Source organism: Tenrec ecaudatus, chromosome 6 (genome assembly GCF_050624435.1).
Source record: "Tenrec ecaudatus isolate mTenEca1 chromosome 6, mTenEca1.hap1, whole genome shotgun sequence".
NCBI lineage: Eukaryota > Metazoa > Chordata > Mammalia > Afrosoricida > Tenrecidae > Tenrec > Tenrec ecaudatus.
In genome coordinates, this window is record NC_134535.1 from 8,525,064 (window position 1) to 8,546,765 (window position 21,702).

General features: G+C 54.7%; 2 protein-coding genes across 4 annotated transcripts; one reads left to right on the forward strand and one right to left on the reverse strand.

Annotated features, from left to right (window-relative positions):
- Positions 1-223: 223 nt before the first annotated feature.
- On the forward strand, positions 224-1,977 carry TOMM22 (translocase of outer mitochondrial membrane 22). The gene is made up of 4 exons (XM_075553568.1): positions 224-379; positions 600-718; positions 1,137-1,254; positions 1,624-1,977. The coding sequence occupies exons 1-4, from the start codon at positions 263-265 to the stop codon at positions 1,696-1,698; spliced, it is 429 nt and encodes a 142-aa protein (XP_075409683.1). The 5' UTR covers positions 224-262; the 3' UTR covers positions 1,699-1,977.
- A 1,018-nt stretch (positions 1,978-2,995) lies between these two features.
- JOSD1 (Josephin domain containing 1) lies at positions 2,996-19,917 on the reverse strand. 3 transcript variants are annotated; one of them, XM_075553572.1, is made up of 5 exons: positions 19,791-19,917; positions 18,949-19,278; positions 6,055-6,183; positions 5,743-5,937; positions 2,996-4,960 (listed from the first exon to the last, which is right to left on the reverse strand). In XM_075553572.1, the coding sequence occupies exons 2-5, from the start codon at positions 19,131-19,133 to the stop codon at positions 4,861-4,863; spliced, it is 609 nt and encodes a 202-aa protein (XP_075409687.1). In that variant the 5' UTR covers positions 19,134-19,278; positions 19,791-19,917; the 3' UTR covers positions 2,996-4,860. The 3 variants fall into 3 exon arrangements, with proteins under 3 accessions (XP_075409687.1, XP_075409685.1, XP_075409684.1); XM_075553570.1 differs by lacking the exon at positions 19,791-19,917 and adding an exon at positions 19,528-19,777; XM_075553569.1 differs by lacking the exon at positions 19,791-19,917 and having other exon boundaries at positions 18,949-19,777.
- Positions 19,918-21,702: the final 1,785 nt, after the last annotated feature.

A 21,702-nucleotide genomic window follows, 5' to 3' on the forward strand; every position in this document is an offset into this window, starting at 1 on the left:
AATTCCTTCTTTTTCTACTGCGCAGTTTATGCATGTCGTATGTATGCATGTTTCGGGCCTACTGAAATCTGGAAAACTTGGGACAGGCTAAAGGGCTTTGGCCGCCGCCTCAGTTGACTAACGGGAGTTTGAAGACCTCCCAGCTAGAGGGCGCTACTTTCTCCTCAGTTCCATCGGGTTCGTGGAGGCCGGAAGGGCACGTCTGTCCGCACTTCACTCGACGCTCGACTCCTCTCTTCCGCTTCCGGTGTTCACTACAGCCATGGCCGCCGCCGCCGCTGCAGCTGGCCCTGGGGCGCCAGCGTCCCCGGACGAGTTGCTCCCGAAAGGCGACGCGGAGAAAACTGAGGAGGAGCTAGAGGAGGACGATGACGAGGAGGTACTGGGGCCCCGCGGGGCTGCGAGGCGGGGAGCCAGGGGCCGGGCGGGAGCCGGTGCGCCCGGGGGTGTGGGCTCCGCGTGCTGCGGGATCGGGGTGAAGGGGCGCCGCTGAGCCAGGAGAGGTTGGAGCGGAGGCGGCCTCTCCGGAGGCGGGGTGGGGGGGGGACTTTCAGGGCCCCCTGGGGCGGAGGCCCAGACCCGCGTCTCCTCCCCCACAGCCAGATGAGACCCTGTCGGAGAGACTCTGGGGTCTGACGGAGATGTTCCCGGAGAAAGTCCGGTCCGCGGCCGGAGCCACTTTTGACCTCTCCTTTTTTGTGGCTCAAAAGATGTACAGGTAAGGGACGAGGGTGAAGACGGGAGGGAGTGCCATGGTGCGGCTGGGGCTGCGACCTAAGAACGCGGGCTTTGGAAACAGAGCTGGGCTCGAATCCAGCCTGCCACTCGATCACTGAAGTGACCTTGGACTGGTGGGCATCTTAACCTTCGGAACCTGGGTTTCCTCTGCTGGAGTGGGGATGGTGTCGGCCAGGGTCACGGTGAGGATTTCAGATTAACTGAGCCAAGTGAGAGATAAGCAGCTTTGTTAAGTAAAAGAACACGGGCACACCGAAACTGCTGCCGCGTGCAGCTAGTGCGCAGCTCCGGGAATTGCTCCTGCCGGAGCTTGGTGGGGAAAATGCTTAGGCTGAAGTAGGGTGGGGAAGGCTTGGGCTCCTGGTTTTTGTGACTTCCTACCACGCACCCCTCTGCAGGTTTTCCAGGGCAGCCTTATGGATTGGGACCACTTCCTTTATGATTCTGGTTCTCCCTGTAGTCTTCGAGACGGAGAAGTTGCAAATGGAGCAACAGCAGCAGCTCCAGCAGCGGCAGGTGAGCCCCATCCTTGGCTTTTTGCCAGCCCTGGAGACCCGTGGCAGCTTTCTGCTGCCTGCATGTTCTGTGGATAGGGATGGCCACTCCTTGGTGTGCTGCACTGTGCTCCCAGCATTGTGCCACTGACCTTGTCTCTGGTGGATCTGAGGTCTTTCCCAGTACCTTGCCACCAACCTCATAGTGGCCCTGCAGGATAGTGGGACTGGACCGCCGGAGGACGGTAAATCCTTTGGAAACAGCCAGCCTCATCCTTCTCCCTTGGAGCTGCCCGGGTAGCCTGGCACTTTAGTCCATTGTCACCAGTGTACCTGAACCGTGAGCTTCTCGAGCTGGTACAGCCCTGACCGCCCTCTTTTTCTCTTACAGATACTCCTTGGGCCTAGCACAGGACTGTCGGGAGGAATGCCAGGGCCTCTACCGTCACTGCCTGGGAAGATCTAGAGCTTTAGCCTGTATTGAGCTTAGTGGGAGAAGTCTGAATTTCAATTGTTAGAACTGCTGATTTGGGGAGTTTTTTTGTTTTCTTTTCTTTTTGGTCAAACTTTGGCACATTGATCTGTGTGTAGCAGGTGGGAGTCTGCCCTACAGATACACCTGTGCCCGCCACTCCGCCAGGATTGCTCTTCTGTCTGCACGCAGACCGGAGTGCAGCAGTGCAGACGGTTACCCCCACCCACCCCTCGCTAAATGGCCCCCAAGTTGTCCTGAACAACTACCCTCTCTCTTCTGAGACCCTGGGAGGAATGTCCCCGACTGTGGGAGGCTCAGCTGGTTCAGAGTGGAGAGGTGGGAGAGGGACACACGATGTGCAACAGCACAGTGCATTACAGTGACATGGCTCAACCCCCCCACTGTGTGCCCATGTATTGGGAAGAGCTGGTTCCTCTGCCTTTTAGCCGATAACCCTGTAATGTGTGTATAAAAAATGGCAGCAATCACTTTTTGTATTTAAATATTAAAAATGATTCCAACTGAATGTGTCGCCACACCTCTCAGTGTTACTTAATAAACCAGCTCCCGCCACTTTAGCCAGAGAGCATTTGACAAGGGTAGAGATGGGACTGCTGTTGAGCATTTCGTATCACCCAAGTAGCACCGCTGCCTAACAGGATTGGCCCCAAGGCCTTTGTTAGTGACATTTCCCAAAGGAAAACCTTTGAAGAAAACTTCTGCATAGTAATCTTCACCCTCAATTCGGACAAGGCAGTCACTAAATGGAGACCCCTAAGATGACAGTACGCTTCTAGATGTGTGTAGAGAATGATGGGGGGTAGTGCCAATTTCCAGCCTAGGGACAGGGAGGAACTGCCATAGAACTTGGATTTGACCTGATCTAGTGCCATGTGCAGAGTGGAGGCGACCCCTGACCTCTCTGGATCTCCCAGGCTGCCTAATAGCATCGCCCATCCAAAGGCCTGCTCCATAGCAGTCTGCTGGTCAGAGACAATCCAGCCTCCATTCGGATGCACTCGCCCCTTCCTGTTGGTGGGGGTGGGGGCAAGGGGCATCCTGTATAGATGGGCTGGATCTTTGAATGCCCAGCTGTTTCTGTCAATAGAGTGAATTGGAAGCCAGTCGGGTTTCTTTAGAACCAAACAAAATGAGAGGTTTGCTTCTGGATTTTCATCCCAGCACAAAAAGCCTGTGGAAGATGTCCGATGAGGGTCGGGAGTTCTTTTAGAGCAGCACGATGTTTATTTCTTTACATAACTTCAGGCCGACAAGGAAGGAAGGAGAATTATGTATGGAGTTTTACAGTTTTAATGTTTGGTTAAACAAAATACATCTTTTGTAAACAAACCCAGCACAAGGCCAATGACAAAAAGGAATACAAGCAAGAAAAACAAAAAGCCTAGGGTTGCCCCTTCCTGGGCATCAGGGTTGGGCCTGCCCCCTTCCTTGAAAGAGGTAGCCCTCTTTGCCCGTGGGCATCAGCATGGGTCCTGTTCCTAAGCACCAGAATCTGATAGAACAGAGAAACCGCCCTGAAGTGCTGCAGCGTCTTTGCATAGCCCAGCTGGCTGGTGGGCCCAAGTGCACAGGGCTCCTAGGAGTGCGGCCAATGGGCTCAGCAGGGATGTGGGGAGGAGCTTCCTCCTCTTCCCAAGAAATGGCTTACTGTCATGGCCAGTGCCAGTGGACCCAGGGTCCTGCCTGTGACAGCAAGGTTGGCTGTCATTTCCGGCTGATGCTGGTTGGAATGTAGTTGTACAGAGGCGGTAGCAGCGGAGAGCTCCCTGTGGTGCCGGAGCAGGTCTGTTGAAAACAGCACAGGAGATGCTGCAGCCGCTGCCTGGTGGCTCCTGTTACTCGGCGTAAAAAACCAGCCTCGCTGGGTTGGAGATAGGTGTGTGGAACAAGTGCTGGTGTAAACATGCACTCCAGTCACAGTGGGGAGGAAGCCTGGGCTTCGTCCTGTGGTGCCAGCCTGGCTGGCTCTGCTGAGAAGTCTGGCCAGTGGGGCAGCTCCCAGCCCTGGCAAGAGTGCTGACGTGTGAGGACTGGACAGGGCCTCCCTGTCTGAGGACACCACACCACTAGAGACTGTGGGGCGGGACGGTACTTCTCTCTCCTCAGCTGTGCCCCAGTGTTACAGGACTAGGGACCCACAACTATTTCAAGAGGCCAGAGGCAGGCCGATTGAGTTGTGAAGGAAACCTCAGAAGGAAGACGACCACGCCCGGGGCTAGAGCACACTGCACACAACACAGACTCGGCTCTGCCGCTGGTTACGACCGTGACCCCGAGCCTGAGCAGCTCATCTTCACAATACTTGCCACCAACTGTCCCAACAGAGTGCAATGTGCTCTCACGGGCAGACAGGTGACTGCGTCTGACAGATGGTCACCTGGAAAACATGTTCCCCTTGCCTGTCTCCTGCCCCAGGGCCTTCTAAAGCCATGTAGTGAAATGGTAGGAACGAAACCAGAACGAGAGAGCTCCTGAGATGAGCCACCCTGGGCCTGCCCTAGTCGAGCTTGGCTATATCCTCTTAGGTCAATCTCACCCCTGTCGCACTAGAGTACTGCAGGACTCAAGCACCTGCTTGGACTATTAGAGAACTTTTCAATATAAAACTTCAAGGATGGCCGTAAACCACCTTTTAGCGTCAGGGATTAAAAAAAAGGGTGGAGGCAGCACGCAGTCCTGCTGCTAGGGCTTGAGATCTGGTTGCCTGAGAGACCCCACAGCTCTCAGTCCTCCGAGCCCGTCTTGGGCTGTGGGCACCACGTCTTCAGACCCAGTGGCTTTCCAGGACGGGGGCAGCATCTCCAGGTGAGACGAGCCACCGTGATCGCTCACTCCAGCAGAACCTGCATCAAGTCCTCCCAGGAAAGTGAAGAATCTGGGATACCACCCCACCTCTCCCTTAAAACCAAGGGTCTTCAATGGCTTGCCCTAAGTGCAAAGAGCTCCTCCCTGCCTTTCCCAGAAACGAGCAACACTGCTGGTTCTTCCAACTGTCCCCACGTCTGTCCTACTGCACTGTCAGGTCGAAGGGGTGGCCAAACCTGACAAGATGTTTGGGGAGCCGCTGTGTGGGCTACAGCCCATCAAGGCGACTCCAGGGCTGGGGCTCAGGGAAGCCGGGGTGGGGCTGGGTTACACATCAGCCCTCCAACTCTGACGGGCCCCCACCTCCTCAGGGACCACCAGCAGGAGTTCACAGTTCTTTCCTCGCAAATGGTGTTTGAGAAATTTCCTACAAGGGGGGAAAAGGTAGATGGCAGAGAGCATGCAATGCTGGCTCCGTGCTCCAGAGCCGTCCTCACTCACCCTGGGCTCCCAAACCACCCCAAGAAGCCCTCACTGCTCATTCTCAACCTGTCCTCCCTGCTCATTCTCAACCTGTCCTCCCACTAGATTCCCAATCTGAGTTGTTGCCACTGGTCACCAGTTTGAGGGAGAACAGCCTGAAATCCTTGAAGCGAAGGACTTCTGCTTAGAAACCTCTTCTTTGGTAGAGGACAACTTTGTCCTCTCTGGCCTGCGTCTTCCAGTCTCTAAACTGGCAACTCTCCCTGTGCAATGATTGAAGTGTGGGGAATGCTAGGCCCCAGCCTCGAGGAATCTCATCATCAACCTGATACACTGGCCCGGATTAAACCCCAAACCAAACTGCCTGCTATAGAGTCGGTGCCCACCACAGCGACCCTAGAGGACAGGGCAGAACTGCCATGTGAGTTTCTGAGACTAACTTGATGGGAGCAGAGAGGCCCATCTCTCCTGAGGAGCAGCGGGTGTTCTGGACGGCTGTGTGTATGGTTACCAGCCCAACCAGTACCCACTGCAGCACCAGGGCTCCTGGCCCAAATGAAGTAGGTCGTTAAAGTCAGAGATGCTACGATTCTCAGCAGGGCAAGGAAATGGGATGGCATGAGTGTCTCCTTTGTCAGGTAACCAAAGATGCACTCAACTTCCCCAGAACATAGGCTGGTGGAGCCTCCTCGCCCAGCACCCAGCACCCAGGCATGCAGAGACTACCTGAGCTCACTCTCGCCTCCGATCCACTCGGGCACCTTGAGTTTGGAGTCAAGGTTGTAGTAGGCCCCACCGACCTCGCGCACACAGATCCAGTGCTGCCTTTTGAGGGGCAGCTTCACTGGACCCCAGCACAGGCTGGAGGGAAGATTCATGATGAAGCCCATGACGTTGGTGAGAGCCAGGACGCCGACATCCCTGCAGCAGAGGAGTGGGGGGGGGCCCTCAATTGAGTTCCCGGACCCAAGGCTTTCACGTCAGCCATGAGGCCGTCCCCGCTGCCCCCAGCCTCGCGCCCAGGCCGGTGTGGGTTACCTGCGCTTATCCCACCACACAGCCTCGTAGCCTTTGGTTTGCAGGGCCGCCATGATGACGTTCACGTCGTAGTTCCCGTTTCCCAGCATGCTCTTCTTGTGGGGTGTCACCATGGTGTTTGGGGACAACCTGAAGATGTAAAGGGAAGAAGGGGCACGTGTGTTGTCTGCCTGGCCCCTGGCCCTGCACCACCCCAATGCCTGGATGCCTTGGCCCCTTGCCCAGGGGCTACAAGACCGCTTGCTCCCACAGGATTCTATCATCGGCTCCAGCTGACCCGGGAATAACCTCCCTCTTGCTGCAAAGGCCCTCAGCATCGAGGGGGCACTGCCTGTGGCTGCTTGGCAGATCCACATTGCAGTTCGTGGGCCCCTGAGCAACACCCTGGCAGAACCCCAGCCCACCTGTTCTGGAGTCTCTCCCCCTTCTCGCCGAGATCCAGGCCCTGTTTCAACACTGGAAAGAGCACTTGGTATCTCATCCACCTGGGTGGGACCCATGGATACTCCGGTGTTTTCTAGTTTTAAGTGCTTTCCACTTAAGGCTTGCACTTGTAATCCTTAATAAATGCTGCGAGGTCGGCAGGTGTCATAAACGGACGCCTTGCGCCAGCGTCAGACAATCATGACTGATGAGGCTTTGTCAATGGCAGTGGCCGCCCCACCTACAAGCATTCCAAATGCATGCGCGTGTGCCTGTGTCATGCTTCAGGGCAATGTCTTCAAACGTCACTCCAACCGTGGGGCCACCAAGGACTCCACCAGGCTCTTTCAACCTCAGTCTTGGGTAACTCCCACTGGAGTTACCCAGGAGTTACCCAGGGCTGAGTGGAGCCATGCCAATGGGGTGGAGGACATGCTAATGCGGGGACTGCTCAGTTTTGCCATCTGAGCCATCTCAGAAGTAGAACATCAGGGGTCTCACTTCCAACGAGAGCAAGCCAGGAGTGGAGCGTGTCCTTCAGACCCGAGATCCAGGAGACAGAGCCATGTGACACACTGACACAGGAGAAGTGGCAACCGCAGAGACCCGCAACTGCCAGAGACCAGGTGGGAAGGGAAGTTGAGTGCCTTGGAAATGGGAGGAGAGGGGCATACCCTCAGCCTCACAGGCTAGCCTCCTCGGCCTGAGGCTGAGGTTCCGTTTCCTTCCCGTGTGAGACCAGAAGGGGTGAGACAGGCCCCAACACCATTCTCGCAAGGGCACGTGTGCACACACACACACACACACACACACAAATCAATAGAAAAAGATTCTTGTGCCAAACACATGGCAACGGCAGTCTTGTTTGCCTGACTTGGAGCCATTGGTTGCCAATTCTCTGGTGCTGGCGGCCTTTCCAATCTTTTCTGCTTTCCTGGGTGTGTGGGGCCGGCCCAGAGCAAAAGCCCTCCTGGAGAAGGGGCTGGGGCTGGGCCCGGAGCGAAGGGGTGTGCAGAGCTCCCCAAGGAACGGACGTGGAGGGCACATGGATTTCAGGCTTAGGACAGCAGCTTGTCAAGAAAGTCGGAAATCGCATCAAGGTGTTTTTTTTAAACTTTGCATACAACCACCATCCTGACTCTTCTCCAAGCGTGCCCCTGCTACTGCTTAACCCACTGGCGGCTGGCGGTGACCAAAGCACTTAGAGAGAAGCACCGGCGTCTCCAGGCTGGCCTCATCTCTGACCTCCACACTGCGCGGTAGCAGGCAGGACCCGCCATCAGCAGCCCTCGGTCCCTAGATTTTCACTTGGTTTGCTCCTCCTTCTTCCTCGCTTTGAGTCTCACCTGGTCTTCCCTGGCCACCCAACCTGAAGGCTTTCTCAGCGACTTCCCTCTTGGGTCACCTTGTTTTAATAACACCCCGTCACCGACAGACATGTCTTGCCAGGCGCTTTCCCATACAGCGATGGCAGCAGGGGTTTTATTGGCCTTGGTAAGGCTGTGTCACCTGGGCATGGGACGTGACAGGTGCTCTGGGGATGCTTGTGGAAATGCCCCTCCTGTTTAGTTTGTCATCCCGTTTCCTTGTTGGTCAATGAAAGTCAACTCTTAGAATGAAAGAAACCTCCTGTTACTGGTCCAGAGTTAGCAAGAAGGGGTGATCTGAGACACTCCACTTGAAAACTGGAATCATCAAGAGCCCACTGCCAACGTGTGCATTCCGACTCAGAGCCAGCCAGCCTGTATGGGGTTCCAAGACTGTCCATCAGTAGTACGGGAACAGAGAGCCTCAACCTTCTCCCTCAGAGCGGTTCATGGGTTTGAACTGCTGACCTTCTCTCTAACCTGCAGAGTCACCAGGGTGCCTCTCTCTCACAACAGCTCCCACGTATCGAGGAGCTCTGTGCCAAGTGCTCTGGGGTACGTTTTCCCAGGTGAGGGGGTGAGTAAAAAAGTACTGTTTTATTAAACCAAAAGATCAAAATGTGAAGAAGCTACTGTCTCTTGACAGATCCTCCTGAACATGGTGTCTGCATCTCTCTGGCCCTTCCCTGGAGAATCCCGCGCTTCCATCAGCACCGCACGACGGTACTGGCGGCACCCCCACAGGGCTCCCGACATGTGAGAACAAGAAAAGACCGAAGGGGCAGGACCAGGGCTGCAGCCTCTCAAAGGCCCTCTCCTAGGACAGATCTTGCCGCCCTTGAAGGACGAGAAGGCACATCTGTTGTGGTGGAAAAACCCAAAAACCCTTGGCACAACTTTCCTAGGTTCTTTCTCACCACAGTTCTCATTTTCTAAAAGCTTCTTCATAATACGCCCCATGGTCGTCCTATGTCCTTCCAAACAACCTATGATGACGACTGCTTTAGAATCAAACCAACTTCAACCACTGCCACACTCTTCTGAGCTGGCCGCTCTGCCTTGGCCCGGGAGCGCCCCTGGGCAACCGGTGTGGATTGGCCCTTGCTCTCGGGATCTAACTGGTAAGCCCAAGACTCAGACCTTCATACCTTCCATCTGGCTCAAAAGACTGACGGACCGAGTCTTGGAGTAATTGCTCTTGTCCACGGCACAAAAAGTAGCCTGACTTGTCACGGCTCCCTGAGGCACACTGAACATGCTGGGTATGACGGAGAGAACGAGCCTGCAGCCCTTCACGGAGTGCAGAGACGTGTCTAAACAGGCTCTGTTTGGAATGAACTCAGGCGTGTACGGTCTCAACCTGGAAGCAGGCGTTTTTGACATACTGGTATCTCATTTGCTCCTAGCAGACCTAAGAGGGTAGAAATGATTTCCATTTCATAGATGTAGAAATTGAGGGTCGGCGGTGTTAACAAAGGAGCCCTGGTGGCCTACTGGGCTACCCACTGAGTTCCAAATCACAAGGTCCACAGCCTGCACCACGGGAGGATGGTGACCCCATAAAGATGTGGCTTTGGGGAGCCACGGGGGCAAGTCTAGCCTGTTCTACGGGGTCGTGATGAGGTGGTACTGACTCAAGTTTTTGAGATGTTAAAACCATGTGGCCTTCAGCACTAGAGTTCAGCCTTGCCCAGCTGTGCTTGCTGCCTGCAGTGAGGACCCACAAGGCAGAGTGCGGCGGGCCAGGTTGATGACCAGAGGCCCAGCGGCCTGAACCTAAAAAAGGTGACTTCATAGGAAAAAGACCCTCCGTCAGCTCTTGGCTACTTGAATTAAATGAGACAGCACAAGCATACGAAGGCTACTTCAAGATATAACAAGTGTCACCTCTCTTCAGTGGCTGGCAGCTTCCCATCCCCATCAACGTTGCCTCTGACCAGCACGGGCCTGAAGGCTCCGGCGAGGACAGGGAGGCGGACCCCTTTCACCAGGTGAGCTGTCCCCGCCCCCCACCTAGAGCTCAGAGCAGCCCTCACGCTTGACCAATGCATCATGGGAGTAAACCCGTTCCCCTCGAGAAAACGGGCCAGTCTTAATCTTCTAATATTCCCTGGAAGTGGGGGTGAGGGGGTGCGGTCTGTGCTTCAGCCCTCAAACCTTCCTGACCAGGTAACGTGGTTTGGAGGTACGCCCTACAGGTCTAAAGGAGCCCTGCTGGAGCTCTGGGGGCTAGGCTGGGGTTCAAGGCCACCACCAGCCACTCCACTGGAGAATGACAAGGTGCTCTTGTGAAGAATGACAGTCTCAGGAACCCCACCCCCCATCCCCCACCCAGGGCCAGGAGTTGGAATCGACTTGATGGCATGAGTCTGGGTGTTTGAGGCCAAAATCTCTCTTCCAACTCTCACCTTCCATCTCAGATGCAAACCCTTTCCTCTCTGTCCACGCCACCTCTCCCTGAACCCGGAGTCCCTGACCTGGCACCTGGCCTTTTCAAACAGGCCCTTAGCTGATCTCCTTGCTTCTAAACTCTTCTTCCACCAAGTCAGCCGGCTTCATCTCCCGCAGAGACCCAGGCATCATTTCACATGCTTACCCGGGAACTGATGGACAGCGCTGGTGGCACTGTAGTGGTTACACATGGCTGGGCTGCTAACCACAAGGTCAGCTGATCGAAACCACCAGCCGCTTCTTGGGAGAAATACAGGGCTTTCTACTCCTGTAAAGTCAGTCTCGGAAACCCACAGGGGTAGTTCTACCCTTACTGAGGTTTATAGGGTCTTACAGGGTCACTATGAGTCAGCATCAACTCGGTGGCAGTCAGATATGGGAACTGATGCTGGAGCTGCTGCCTGGCGGGTCACCCCTAGACCTCCGGCCCTTGGCATTCCAGCCTTTCTCCTCCTTTCATACCCTGTCCCATTCCAAGCCATCCCCGTTAGCTTCTTCAAGCCCAGCCTCCTGTACTAGTTCTCCCATGGTCTCATGCCCAGCCTCTCTATATACCGGAAGAAAGAGAACTGGACATTGCACAGATCGGAATTCAAGTCCAAGCACCACCAGTACTGACTGTGAGCCTGCTACCCAGCTAGAAAACAGGAACGCGTCCTCCCTGGCAGAGCCTCTGGACGCTCCCATCCTCAGTCATTGAGTCACTGCTGACTCAGCGAGAACTGGGCAGCCCAAGCCACACCAGGGCTCCTGAGGGCCATTGAGGGGCTCGGTAACTTATGTGCCCACCCAGAAAGTAAAACCCCAAGCACAAGGACGGCTCTTCTAACTGGAACCCTCACAGCCAGGCACTGCCAACCCAATAAACGCTTGTCAGTCAAACTCAAGGAGCCAGGGGGTGATGGGGGGAACATTCTGGCCTCCTAACTGCAAGGTCAGAAGTTCAAACCCACCAGCTGTACCCTGAGAGAAAGATGAGACTATCTGTTCCCCTAAAGATTTCTGGACTGGGAAACCCTATAGAGGGTTTGGAATTGACTGAACAGCTAGAGATTTGGTTTGGTTTGGGTTTGGCCAACCCATGGCATTTTGTGATCAATCGAAGGCAAGCTGAACCATCACTGAATCACAGGGGATTCCATCCAGTGCACCCACTACTCCAGACGAAAACAAAAATAAAAACACTGCCACTGAGTTGATGACAATTCATAGTGACCCTGTAAGACAGGGTAGAACTGCCCGTGAGTTTCTGAGACTGTAACTGTTTAAAATTATAGAAAGTCCCATCTTTCTCCCATGAACCTGCTGGTGGTTTCGAACTGCTGACTTTGTAGTTACCAACCCAACATGTCACCAACTACACCACCAGGGCTCCCTCCCATCTCCCCAGAACTTGCTGATACTTAAATATGTATCAGGTACCCATTGGTGAGCTTCTCTTCTAGGCTTGACCACTTACTCCTCCCAGCAGTCTTGCCCCGGCTCCTCGTCCCGTCATGTAAATAAGGAATGGCAGCAAGTGTGCCACACGGCAGGCGAGACCAAACCAGGCAGCTTCTTGGAGGTTTCCACACTCTGACGGGTACCCTGAGTCTCATGGGATCCCAATGAACCCAAATGGAAGGCTTTCCAGAGACTCCTTGACAAACTCCTGTTCTGGGTTGCCTTTATCCTTTCCCCCAAACCTGAGCTGTAAGGACCCGCTCACGGAGCCCTGGTGGCCAAGTGGGCTACACATTCAATGCTAATTGAAGGGCCAGCAGTTCAAGCCCATCGGGGGTTTCACGGGAGAAAGATTCTACTCCCGGAAAATGTTAAGTCTCAGAAACTCACAGGGGCAGTTCTACCCTGTCCTACAGGGTCACTGTGAGCCAGCTGTTGACAGGGTGGCAGCGGGTTGGCAGGTTGTGGGAAGGAGCCTTTTATTGCTCTCCTTACAGCCAGAGTTCAGAACCACAAGGCTTTAAAGGGAAAGCGAGGTTCCCTGTCAGACTCCCCTGCTACCTTGTGTGGGGGGAGGTCAGATGCTCACAGGCATCCTCCCTGAGGGCGACTGGTTTCCACTACAGTAGGCCCACTCCCTGCTGTTAAGGACAATGGACGCCTGCAGTCATTGATTTGGTTCCTGTAGGTGGGGTTTACACCATACTGTAGTGGTTCCTATGGAGATCCAGAGAACAGGTCAAAGTTGAGCTGCCATCCTAAATTTACGATTCTTGTCACATGCATACCCCCAACCCCCTCTTCCTATTGCATGTATGTCCCTAGACCACCCCCTCTCACTGCTGTGTAACCTACAGTGCAACCCCTTCCTGTGCGTATGTCTTTACCTGTGATTAATGGGCTTTCATGTCCCCAAAGGTAGAAGTCTGGGTTAGCAATAGAGGTCTCTGGCTGGTCTCTCCCCCCTTCTCTCCTCCGTACCCTCTCCCCCCACTTTCCCTATCCTCCTTCCCTTCCCCCTTTCTCCACGTGGACCACCAAGCGGGGCTGAGGTGAGCATGCTACCATGAAATGTGTCTGACTCCATTACTGCAATATCTCTTTATCTCTCATGCTCTCGATGACTTTAATATAATATTTATATATCTCAACCGCACAATTGTGCTTACTGAACCCGAGATTAGTGGTGGGGGGCTGGCACCCCCAACTCATACCACAACCTCATCCCTCAGTCAGGTCCGGGTCCTCTCAGGGGTTCCCACTGTTCCTGGCCAAGGCAATGGCTTGGGATTTCAAGGCAAACAGAGAAGGGGAAACATTTCATCAAGGTCCTCCCCCCGCTTAATTTTCATCGTCTTTTATTGGGCCTGAAGAAACTATGACATTAAAAATATATAGAAATATGCCTTAGATCTTCTGGAGGGGTTTTAAAATGAGTTAAGATCAGGACTTTGAAGAAAAAAAAAAAGATCAGGGCTTTGAACTGGTCTGTTCTTCAGTGGATTGGCAGTGCAGGCCTGTTAACCCCCCAATGCCACACCTAAAGTAGGCGGGCCTTCAACAGGAGACCGACACAGCAGCTGCAAGCACGGGCTCCAGCACAGGAACCACTGTGAGATGGCGCAGCGTGGACTGGGCAGCGCGTCCGTCCTTCCATGGGCACGTGGTCGGGACCGATCAGGACGGACTGGATGGCACCCCAGAGCAACCACACCCCCCTGCGATGTGACCTCACAGTTACAATGTCATCCACCCCCAAACGGCTCTGCTGCAGCCACCAATCTGTACAGGAAGACCAGGGAGGGATGCTCGGGTCACAGCCTGGATGCAAGGGCGCTTCCTTGGGATGGGGGTGTCTCTTTCCTATGTAAGTGAATGCTGTGGGGAATGCTTGTGTTGGCGTTTTGGTGGGTCTGGATTTTGATTCTGGCTCACTCAACACTGGAGCCATCACTGGCCTGCCATCTGACCTGCGGACCTTGGGTTCATCAGCCCCCCAAAACTGCATGAGTTAGGACAAGTTTTCAGCTTAACACCTGATCCGTGGACTTGAAACCTGCTTGTTCACTTCCACAACTGTGCGCGCCATCTTCTTGGTGTGAATGTCTCACTCCCTGCATGAGCATGCTCTCTGTCTCTATACAGACACATACAGATACACATAGAGCTACATGTCATTGGTTTCACTTCTCTCGAGAACCCAGCCTAACACAAACTCCCTGCTGAGAATCTGCCTTTCTATACAGAAATGTGGGAGCCATGTTCATGATATATAAATCTCTTTGTATACATATACACATACATATAGATGTATATTTCATCTGTTTTAATTCTCTAGAGAACTCACCCCAAGACAAGGCTCCTGCTAAGAATCTGCCTTTTTTACACCAGACATAGGGCCTCAGAATCCACAAGTTAAGAAGATCCCAATGAGCTATGCACCCAAATCACCTGGGAAGCTTGTGAAACTAGAGTCATTTGCAAATATCTTGGCCAGAAAGGCATTCTCAGCAGGGGGCCTGGACGGGATGAATTTGAAGCCCTGGTCCACCCACACAAAGCAGAGCTCACAAGATGTCAGTGTGGGTCAGCTCCGTCACCGTCACCTTCTCTATCACCACTACCCTTGAGAACACTCCCATCTCCAGCTCTGCTGACAACCACTACACCTTTCTATCTGACCCTTCTGCCGGCTCATTGTTGTGCTGTGAGCTGTCCTGTCAGCCGGAATCACTGTGGCCCTACGCAGTGGCGTGAAACACAGCCTCGCTTGCGCTACCCCCAAGATGAGTTGCCAATGAGTCAGTTGGGATCCCAGGGGTGACAGGATGAGTTTCAGAGGTAGATGGCCAGGCTTTCCCCCCTTGTCTATCATAGTCCAGAAGCTCTGCTGAAACCTGTTTAGCACCATAGCCACACACAGGGCTCCCCAAACGGGTAGGGGTAGGGGTGGTGGCTGGGCATGGGGTGCAATTTCCAGGACTCCAACTCACCCCTCCCCTGGACCGTGAGAATTCTATCCCAGAGTTGGCACTGCCCAGCTACCTGCCCAGGACCTTTAAATGGATAGGCTGGAGTATAGACAGACTGCTAGCTGTTTCCAAGCATCCAGTACATCTGTTCCTTCCCACACGAATTAGATCCCCACCCCCAAATCAAGCTAATTTTCTTCTCATTAGTCTAGTAGCTGTTTCATTTGGGAGAGGAGCAGTAGTGGCATCATGGTTTCAGGGTGAGTCACTAACCACACGGTCAGCAGTTCAAAACCACCAACGGCTCGTGGGGGAAAGACGGGACTCTCTACTCTTGTAAAGAGTGGCAGTCTCAGAAACCCACGGGGGCAGTTCCACCCTGTCCCACAGGGTGGCCATAAGGAGGATTCAGCTTGATGGCGGCAAAGTTTGGTTTGGGTCTTTTTTTTTGGCGGGAGGAACCCGTCCTTGGCTGCGAGAACACTTGATCACTGAGCACTTGGGATGCGTGCGGTTGTGAAAATGTTTGGGGCCTGAGGAGCTCCGACATAGCCCAACAGAGTTGCTACGGCATGGTAATCTGCCCTCTGAGGACTGGTCATTTGCAGAAGCTGGACCGAGAACCCTACTCAACCCACGGCTGTCAAGCAGATTCCTTTGTCCAGGGACCCTGTCAAAGGGAGAGAACCGACCCACAGGGTCCCACAGCTGTGATCTTGCCAGAAGCAGACTGGTACATCTTTCTCACGTGGAGCAGCTGAGGGGTTCGAACCGCTGCCCTTTCAGGTGGCAGTCTAGAGCATACCCACTGCACCACGAGGGCTCCTTGATAAGACACATGCTCACAGGATAAAGTGCATGAGACCAAATAGCCCATCTACACACCGAAGTTCGAACCCCTCTGCTGCCCCACGGGAGAAAGATGAGGCAGGCTGTGTCTGTAAGACTACAGCCCTGGGAACCTTACAGTGAGTTGGAACTGACTGGCAACGAGTGTACACACGCAAACCAATACGGACCCAGGTCCTCTGCTCCGTTCTTCGATTTCACCGCTGCTGTAAATCGATCCCTCCCAAACCAATGCCCTTTTGGCTGTCACTGGTGATGTGACATCGGCTTCAAAGCCTCCGGCACATCTGACTGTGCTCTCTGAGCTGCTGCCAAGCCCATGCGCTGCTTTCGAAGTTACGACTCACTTCCAGTCACCGTTATTTCCACGACTGGACTGGAACTCCGCCCTGCTTTTGTTATTTCTCCTGGCAATAAAAAAGAAAAAAATTCTTTTCATCTGGCCAAAATTCAGTGGCCAAAATGACCTTCCTCTCGACCAATAGCAGAAAAACCAATGTCTTTCTCTCCTTCCCGGCACGTTAACAGTCTCCTCTTCACAAACCCATGCAACATATTTGCTCTGAGGATCTCAAGTTACCTAGTGAAACCTGCCAAAGGCACGCTGCTTTCTCTTCAGATGCCAACCCATCATCCGGAAGGTGGTTCCTAGCATTTAAAAAACTGCTCCAAATTCCGTGGTCCCAACATCCCTGAAATCCATTCTCCGGGCCCAGCCCGAGGTACGTCTCAGGGGCTGGCTGCTGGTTCAGCCGGGTTTCCCTGCAGAGACCAATGGTGCCTGGCACACTGCAGGCAGCTAGCAAATGTTTGTTTAAAAGATTCCATTGCCTCCCCCTACCTCTCCTCCCCCTGGCTCCCTTCTCTCCACTCTTCTCACCTAGCTGTCCATCGAATCCAGGCTACAGAGTCCCACCTCTGGAGTTGCAGTGTGTATCTCTGAGAGATTTGTTCGCTTGTCCTTGTGGTGTGTGTGTGTGGGGGGGGGGTTGGGTTGGGGAGGATATATTATAGTTTGTGGATCAGCAATTGAGAAACACAAGACAATGTGCAAAGGAGGCCCCAGAGAAAGGTGCTTCTTAGCACAATCAATTAGACTAGATCCAAAGGACCACTGCTGCTGCTGCCCCCAGAGCAAAGCGGGAAGGCAGGAGAGCCTGACACATGGTGGGGAATGTCACTGGTGTCTTGGGGAATTTTGTGAATAAACTATCAGATGGAACCCGATTGGCCCTGTAAACTTTCACCTTGAGCATAATCTTTCTTTTTTTAGCTCAAGCTTTTAGAAGCCGGACTGGAAACCCTGGCTCCATGGGAGTGCCCAGCTAACAGTTAGCATTCTTTCAAGCAGGGAAACGTGGTGGGCAGGGTCCTGTCACTGTCCACAAACAGCCCAGATCCTCAGTCCTGCACCCCATGTACTATGATGAGCAGGGGGAACAGAGACTCACAGCCAACTGGCTCTGCCGAATCCTCAGGGAGCTGCAGAACCATTTGCGGGACAGGCCCAGGAATCATCACATAACCAAAGCCAAACGGAACTCACTGCCATCGAGTCGATACCGACTCACAGTGACTCTACAGAACAGGGTAGAACTGCCTCTGTGGGGTTCTGAGACTGTCACTCTTCCTGGGGGTGGAAAGCCTCATCTAGTGGTTTAAACTGCCCAACACATAACCCACTAGGCCACCAGGGTTCCTGGAGTCACAAAGCTTAGGCCCAGGTCACGCCGATGACAGCTCTGTGGACACTTTGTGCCCCCGTTTTCTCATCTGGAAAATGGGCACTACCGGGAGAAACCTGCCAAGAGCGGCGTGAGGCTTGAACGAGCACCAGGTAAGAACTCAGGGCAGTGCTCGGCCAAGAAGCCCACAGTCGTGTGAATGCCAAGTTTTGTGCCCCGTTGTCAGGGCAGGGGCCAGATTCGGGGATGTGACTACTTTTCAATGGGACAGATCTGGACAAGCTGAACCTCGACTCTTGATTCTTTACTAATCAAACTGGACACCTCCAGAAACCAAGTCCCTCGTTGCCATAGAAGCACCGTGGGGATGGAGCCGCTGTGCGCCAGCACTACAGCACCAAGGCCCAAGCGCCCCACGGTCTTCTCCCTTGTCTGCGGTTAGGAAATCCTTTGCCAACAGTCGGTGAGGAATAGGAGGAGGATAGCGGCTGAGCAAATGGCAGCCTGCTGATGGCCTGGGTCCTCCTTCCTACCCTTTTCAATGACACGAGACATAGTCCCTTAACTCTCAGGGGCCCGACGCCAGAGAGGAGTGCACTGTTTCCTGCCTGGCAGTGGCCACTGACACACTGGTCCCGTGAGGGCAATCGATCATTCTGGTCACCACTGGCACTGTTCTGTCCGCACCCCGTTGTTCACATCCTGTAGGGTAATGGCCACCAGCGCTTCAAGTAGCTTCCCACTGACCAGCAGGTCTCGATGGGGGGCCATCAGCTCAACTCCCAGTGAAAAGCCTCTCGGGACAGAGGCTTCTGGAAGGTGTTTGGGGGGTGGGAGGGAAGTCCTCTCTAGCTTTCTCTGCCCACAGGGCTGAGCAGGCCCAGCCCTTTGACCTGGAAGGATCAGACAGGCTCACAGCCAGTGCTGCCCCACACTGTGCCAGCAGGCTCCAAGAGAAACTTTGGGCTAATTCTCAAACCCTTTGATAAAGAGTTCCAGAGAAAAATCAAAGCCCAGGGAGGCAAGCCTGATGCCTGGCTAGAAATCCTGGCTTTGCTACTTGAAAGCCCTTTGGCCAACAGAGCAGACCTTTCTGCCTGTTCCTACAGAACCTAAACTAGAGCTGGTGCTGGGGATTCAGGGATGGGCTGCACCAAGCACGGAAAGAAATACACTCAGACACCCAGGCCATCACTGAGTGTACACACACTTTGCTGGGGGTACCCACCACATCCCACCTTTGGGTAAGGTGACTGAATTCACACCTTGTCTTTCTTCTCATCTGTAAACTCCTATGGGGGCATATCAGGGCCATGCCAGAAGTCTCATAGCACAGTGGCCAATGGCTCAGCTAGAAACCCAAAGAAACACACATACACACACACGTACACACATGCGCACACACCCATTCCTCACTACATCCCCTTGGGCAGATTGCTTACTTCTCTGAGGCTGGGCTTTATCAATAAAATGTTAAGTACAAGCCTGAGGGATCATGTGAGATGCATCCCTAGCCACCTCTAGCCGGTGTTCCCCAGTGCCCCCTCCAGTGCTGAAGGCTTCTGCCTAATGATAAGCTGTGGTTTGCAGGTCCTTGCAGCTGAGCTGATTTGCACCCACCCCCGACCCTATCCCCCGCAGGCAGAAATGCCAAGATCTGAAGTATTAAAGCTCCGCCAAGGTGCAGAGCCTCTGGCCACCTACCTCTGGAAAATCTCCTGCAGCGTTTCCCGGGTGAAGGCGGCGCCGTCCTGGAAGACGTTGTTAAGGGCATGGAGGGCACACAGCTCTCGGCGCTGCTTCTCATGGTAGATCTGGGGGGGCGCTGCCTGAGGCAGCTCCACCGACTCCCATTTCGCCTTGTCTCCTTTCCAAGGCACACAACTCATGGTGTGCAGCTCTCAGTGCCAGAGAGGGTCGACAACACCCGCTCTCCCCTCCCCAGGAAGAATGGAATCTCCTCAGCCTTTTCGGGGAGAAGGGGGTGCCTGGGGTCCACCTTATTCTCTGGTGTCCGTGACTTATGCTTTGTCACTGAGAAAAAAGGTTGGAATCAAACGGGGGTGGGGGGGGTGTTGTAATAATCCACTTCTTTCTTCTCAATAGAAAAATAACCCTGGGATTCGCTTCTTTGGCTCCCAGAGCCAAAATGCAGTTTACCAATCCCACCCCACACCCTACGCCCTACACCACACACACACATACACACTTAACAGAAAGCCTAAAACTCTTGTTTCTCTTTTCTCACTCTCCCTTCCCACTGCCCTCTTCTCCAAAACCCACGATTCTCTCGCTGTTTTCCTCTCTGCAAATGCCAACCAGGCCTCAATGCCAGCGGACCCCGCGGGATCCGTCACATCGCTCCTTGTCTCCCACTTCTTTCCAGCAACACCGCAGGCCTAGGCGACAGGCCTCGGCGGGGGGGATCCCGGGCCGACCCGAGCGGTTAGCGAGGGCCGGCCAGCGCGGGGTCGCGGGCGGCGCTCGGGCCTCGCGGGCAGCGCTCCATCTCGCCCGGGCAGCTCCGTCGGAAAGCGGGGACTCACCTCGCACCGCGGCCCTAGGAGGAGACGGTCGGGTCAGCCCCGGGAAACTGGCCCCGGAGGGAAGCGGCGTGGCGGCTCCGGTCCCCGCGCAGCGGTGGGCAGGCCCGCGAGGGGTGGGGCCGGGCCCTCCGCCCGGGGCTCGCGGGACAGGCCCCCCGCTGGCCACCCCCACCCGGCTCCCCACCCGTCACGTGAGTGCACGGCGAGGCGCCCTCCTGCCGCGCCCCAGCCCGGCCCCCCACGCCGCCACGACCCCTCACCGACGGCCCATGGCCGCCCCCTCACCTCTACTGGCCGCCGCCACCTGGAGCTGCCGGCCGCCACCTGGGCCGCGCGCGCGGGCGGGCGGGCGGGCGGGCGGGCGCGCGCGCGCGCACCTGAGCCCGACGTCGGCGGCCCTCGCCGGGCGCGTGCTCCGGAAACGCCCTCCGGCCGCGGCCCCGCTCCCGCCCCGCCGTCGCGTCACGTCTGACGTCAGCTTGACGTCAGCGGCGCCGGCGTCTGGGCCGCGAGCCGCCGCGCGTCTGCCCGGGGCCGGCGGGCGAGGCGCGTGCGGAAACGAGCGGGTCGCCCGGGAGCCGGCCGCCGGGAGCCGCAGGTGTCGCCGGGGTGCTGCTCCCGGGCGCGGCTCCGTCCCCCGCCCGTGCCCCGCCCCGCCGCGGGACCGCCCAGTGAAGCCCAGTCCCCGCCTCCCCGAGCTCTGGGCCGACCTTCCGCCACAGAAGTTCTTTCAGGAACCTGGCGTCGCTGTGCCTCTGTGGGCAGTTCGTGTTTATCTACCCCGCAGGTCACGAAGCTAAAAACAGCACATCTTAATTTGGGGGGGTCGTGATTTGGAGGAAAGCGTAACAGAGGACATTGCTTTTCTGTTCATCGAGTCGCACTTCGGTCTCGCGCTTATGAGCGCCACCTCCATCATGTAACACTAGGTGATTTCAAAGCACCTAATTGGGAGACGGTGTCTAGGTAAATTCCCCACGGCCGCCCTCACAGCCTCACCCGGGTCGTATTTCAGGCGGAGCTTAAAGCCCCGCTTCGGCTCTCGGGTGTCGGGTGTCAGTTCTCTGCCGAGACCTTAACCTCTTGCTCTCCCTTGGTGGCACGAGGGTGACCACAGCTTTTTCCGCTTGCTGGAGTGCATCGTGTTCGGACTCCACGGTCTCCCCTGGGCTTAATTTCTCTCGCTCTCTTCCCTTGTAGAAGGCATCAGAGCAAATTGTCATTACCGTCCCGCTGCCTTTTTGTGGTTTTTGTTCATATGCTTGTGTGCCTCCCTTACGGCTCAGATTCGGACAACTTTGGAATCCTTTCAAGATTTTGAAACTTGTAAGCCCACCAAAGCGTTACAAGTGCATTTGTTTACATAAGCGTGGTTCGTGAGGGTTTGCCGTGCAGCGAGCACTGTTTGTTAAGCTCTTTATTAAGTGATTTGCTCACAGCTATTTTGTCTTCAGTGGTGGAGTGGTTTAAGCACTGAGCTGTTAACCCCAAGGTTGGCGGTTCAAGATCTCCTGCTGGGATGCGTGTGTCTACGCCTGTTATGATTTCCAGCTTTTGGAAGGGAGGACCTATCACAATGGTGTAAGATATGACACTAAGAGTAATTTATAATTTATTAAGGGGTCATGGGGGGGGGGAAGAAGAGCTGATACCAAGGGCTCAATAGAAAGTAAATATCTAGAAGAAAATGATGGCAATGTATGTACAAATATGCTTGATATAATTGATGTATAGATGGTTATGAGTTGTAAGAACCCCCAATAGAATGATCTTTTAATTGAAAAAAAAAAGATTTCCAGCTTCTGAAACCCACAGGGGCAAGTTCTTAATCTGTCTTGTAGTAGGGTCATTAGGAGTTGAAATTCCCTCGGTGACACAGTGAGTTTTGATCTGCTCAGTAACCACACGGCTG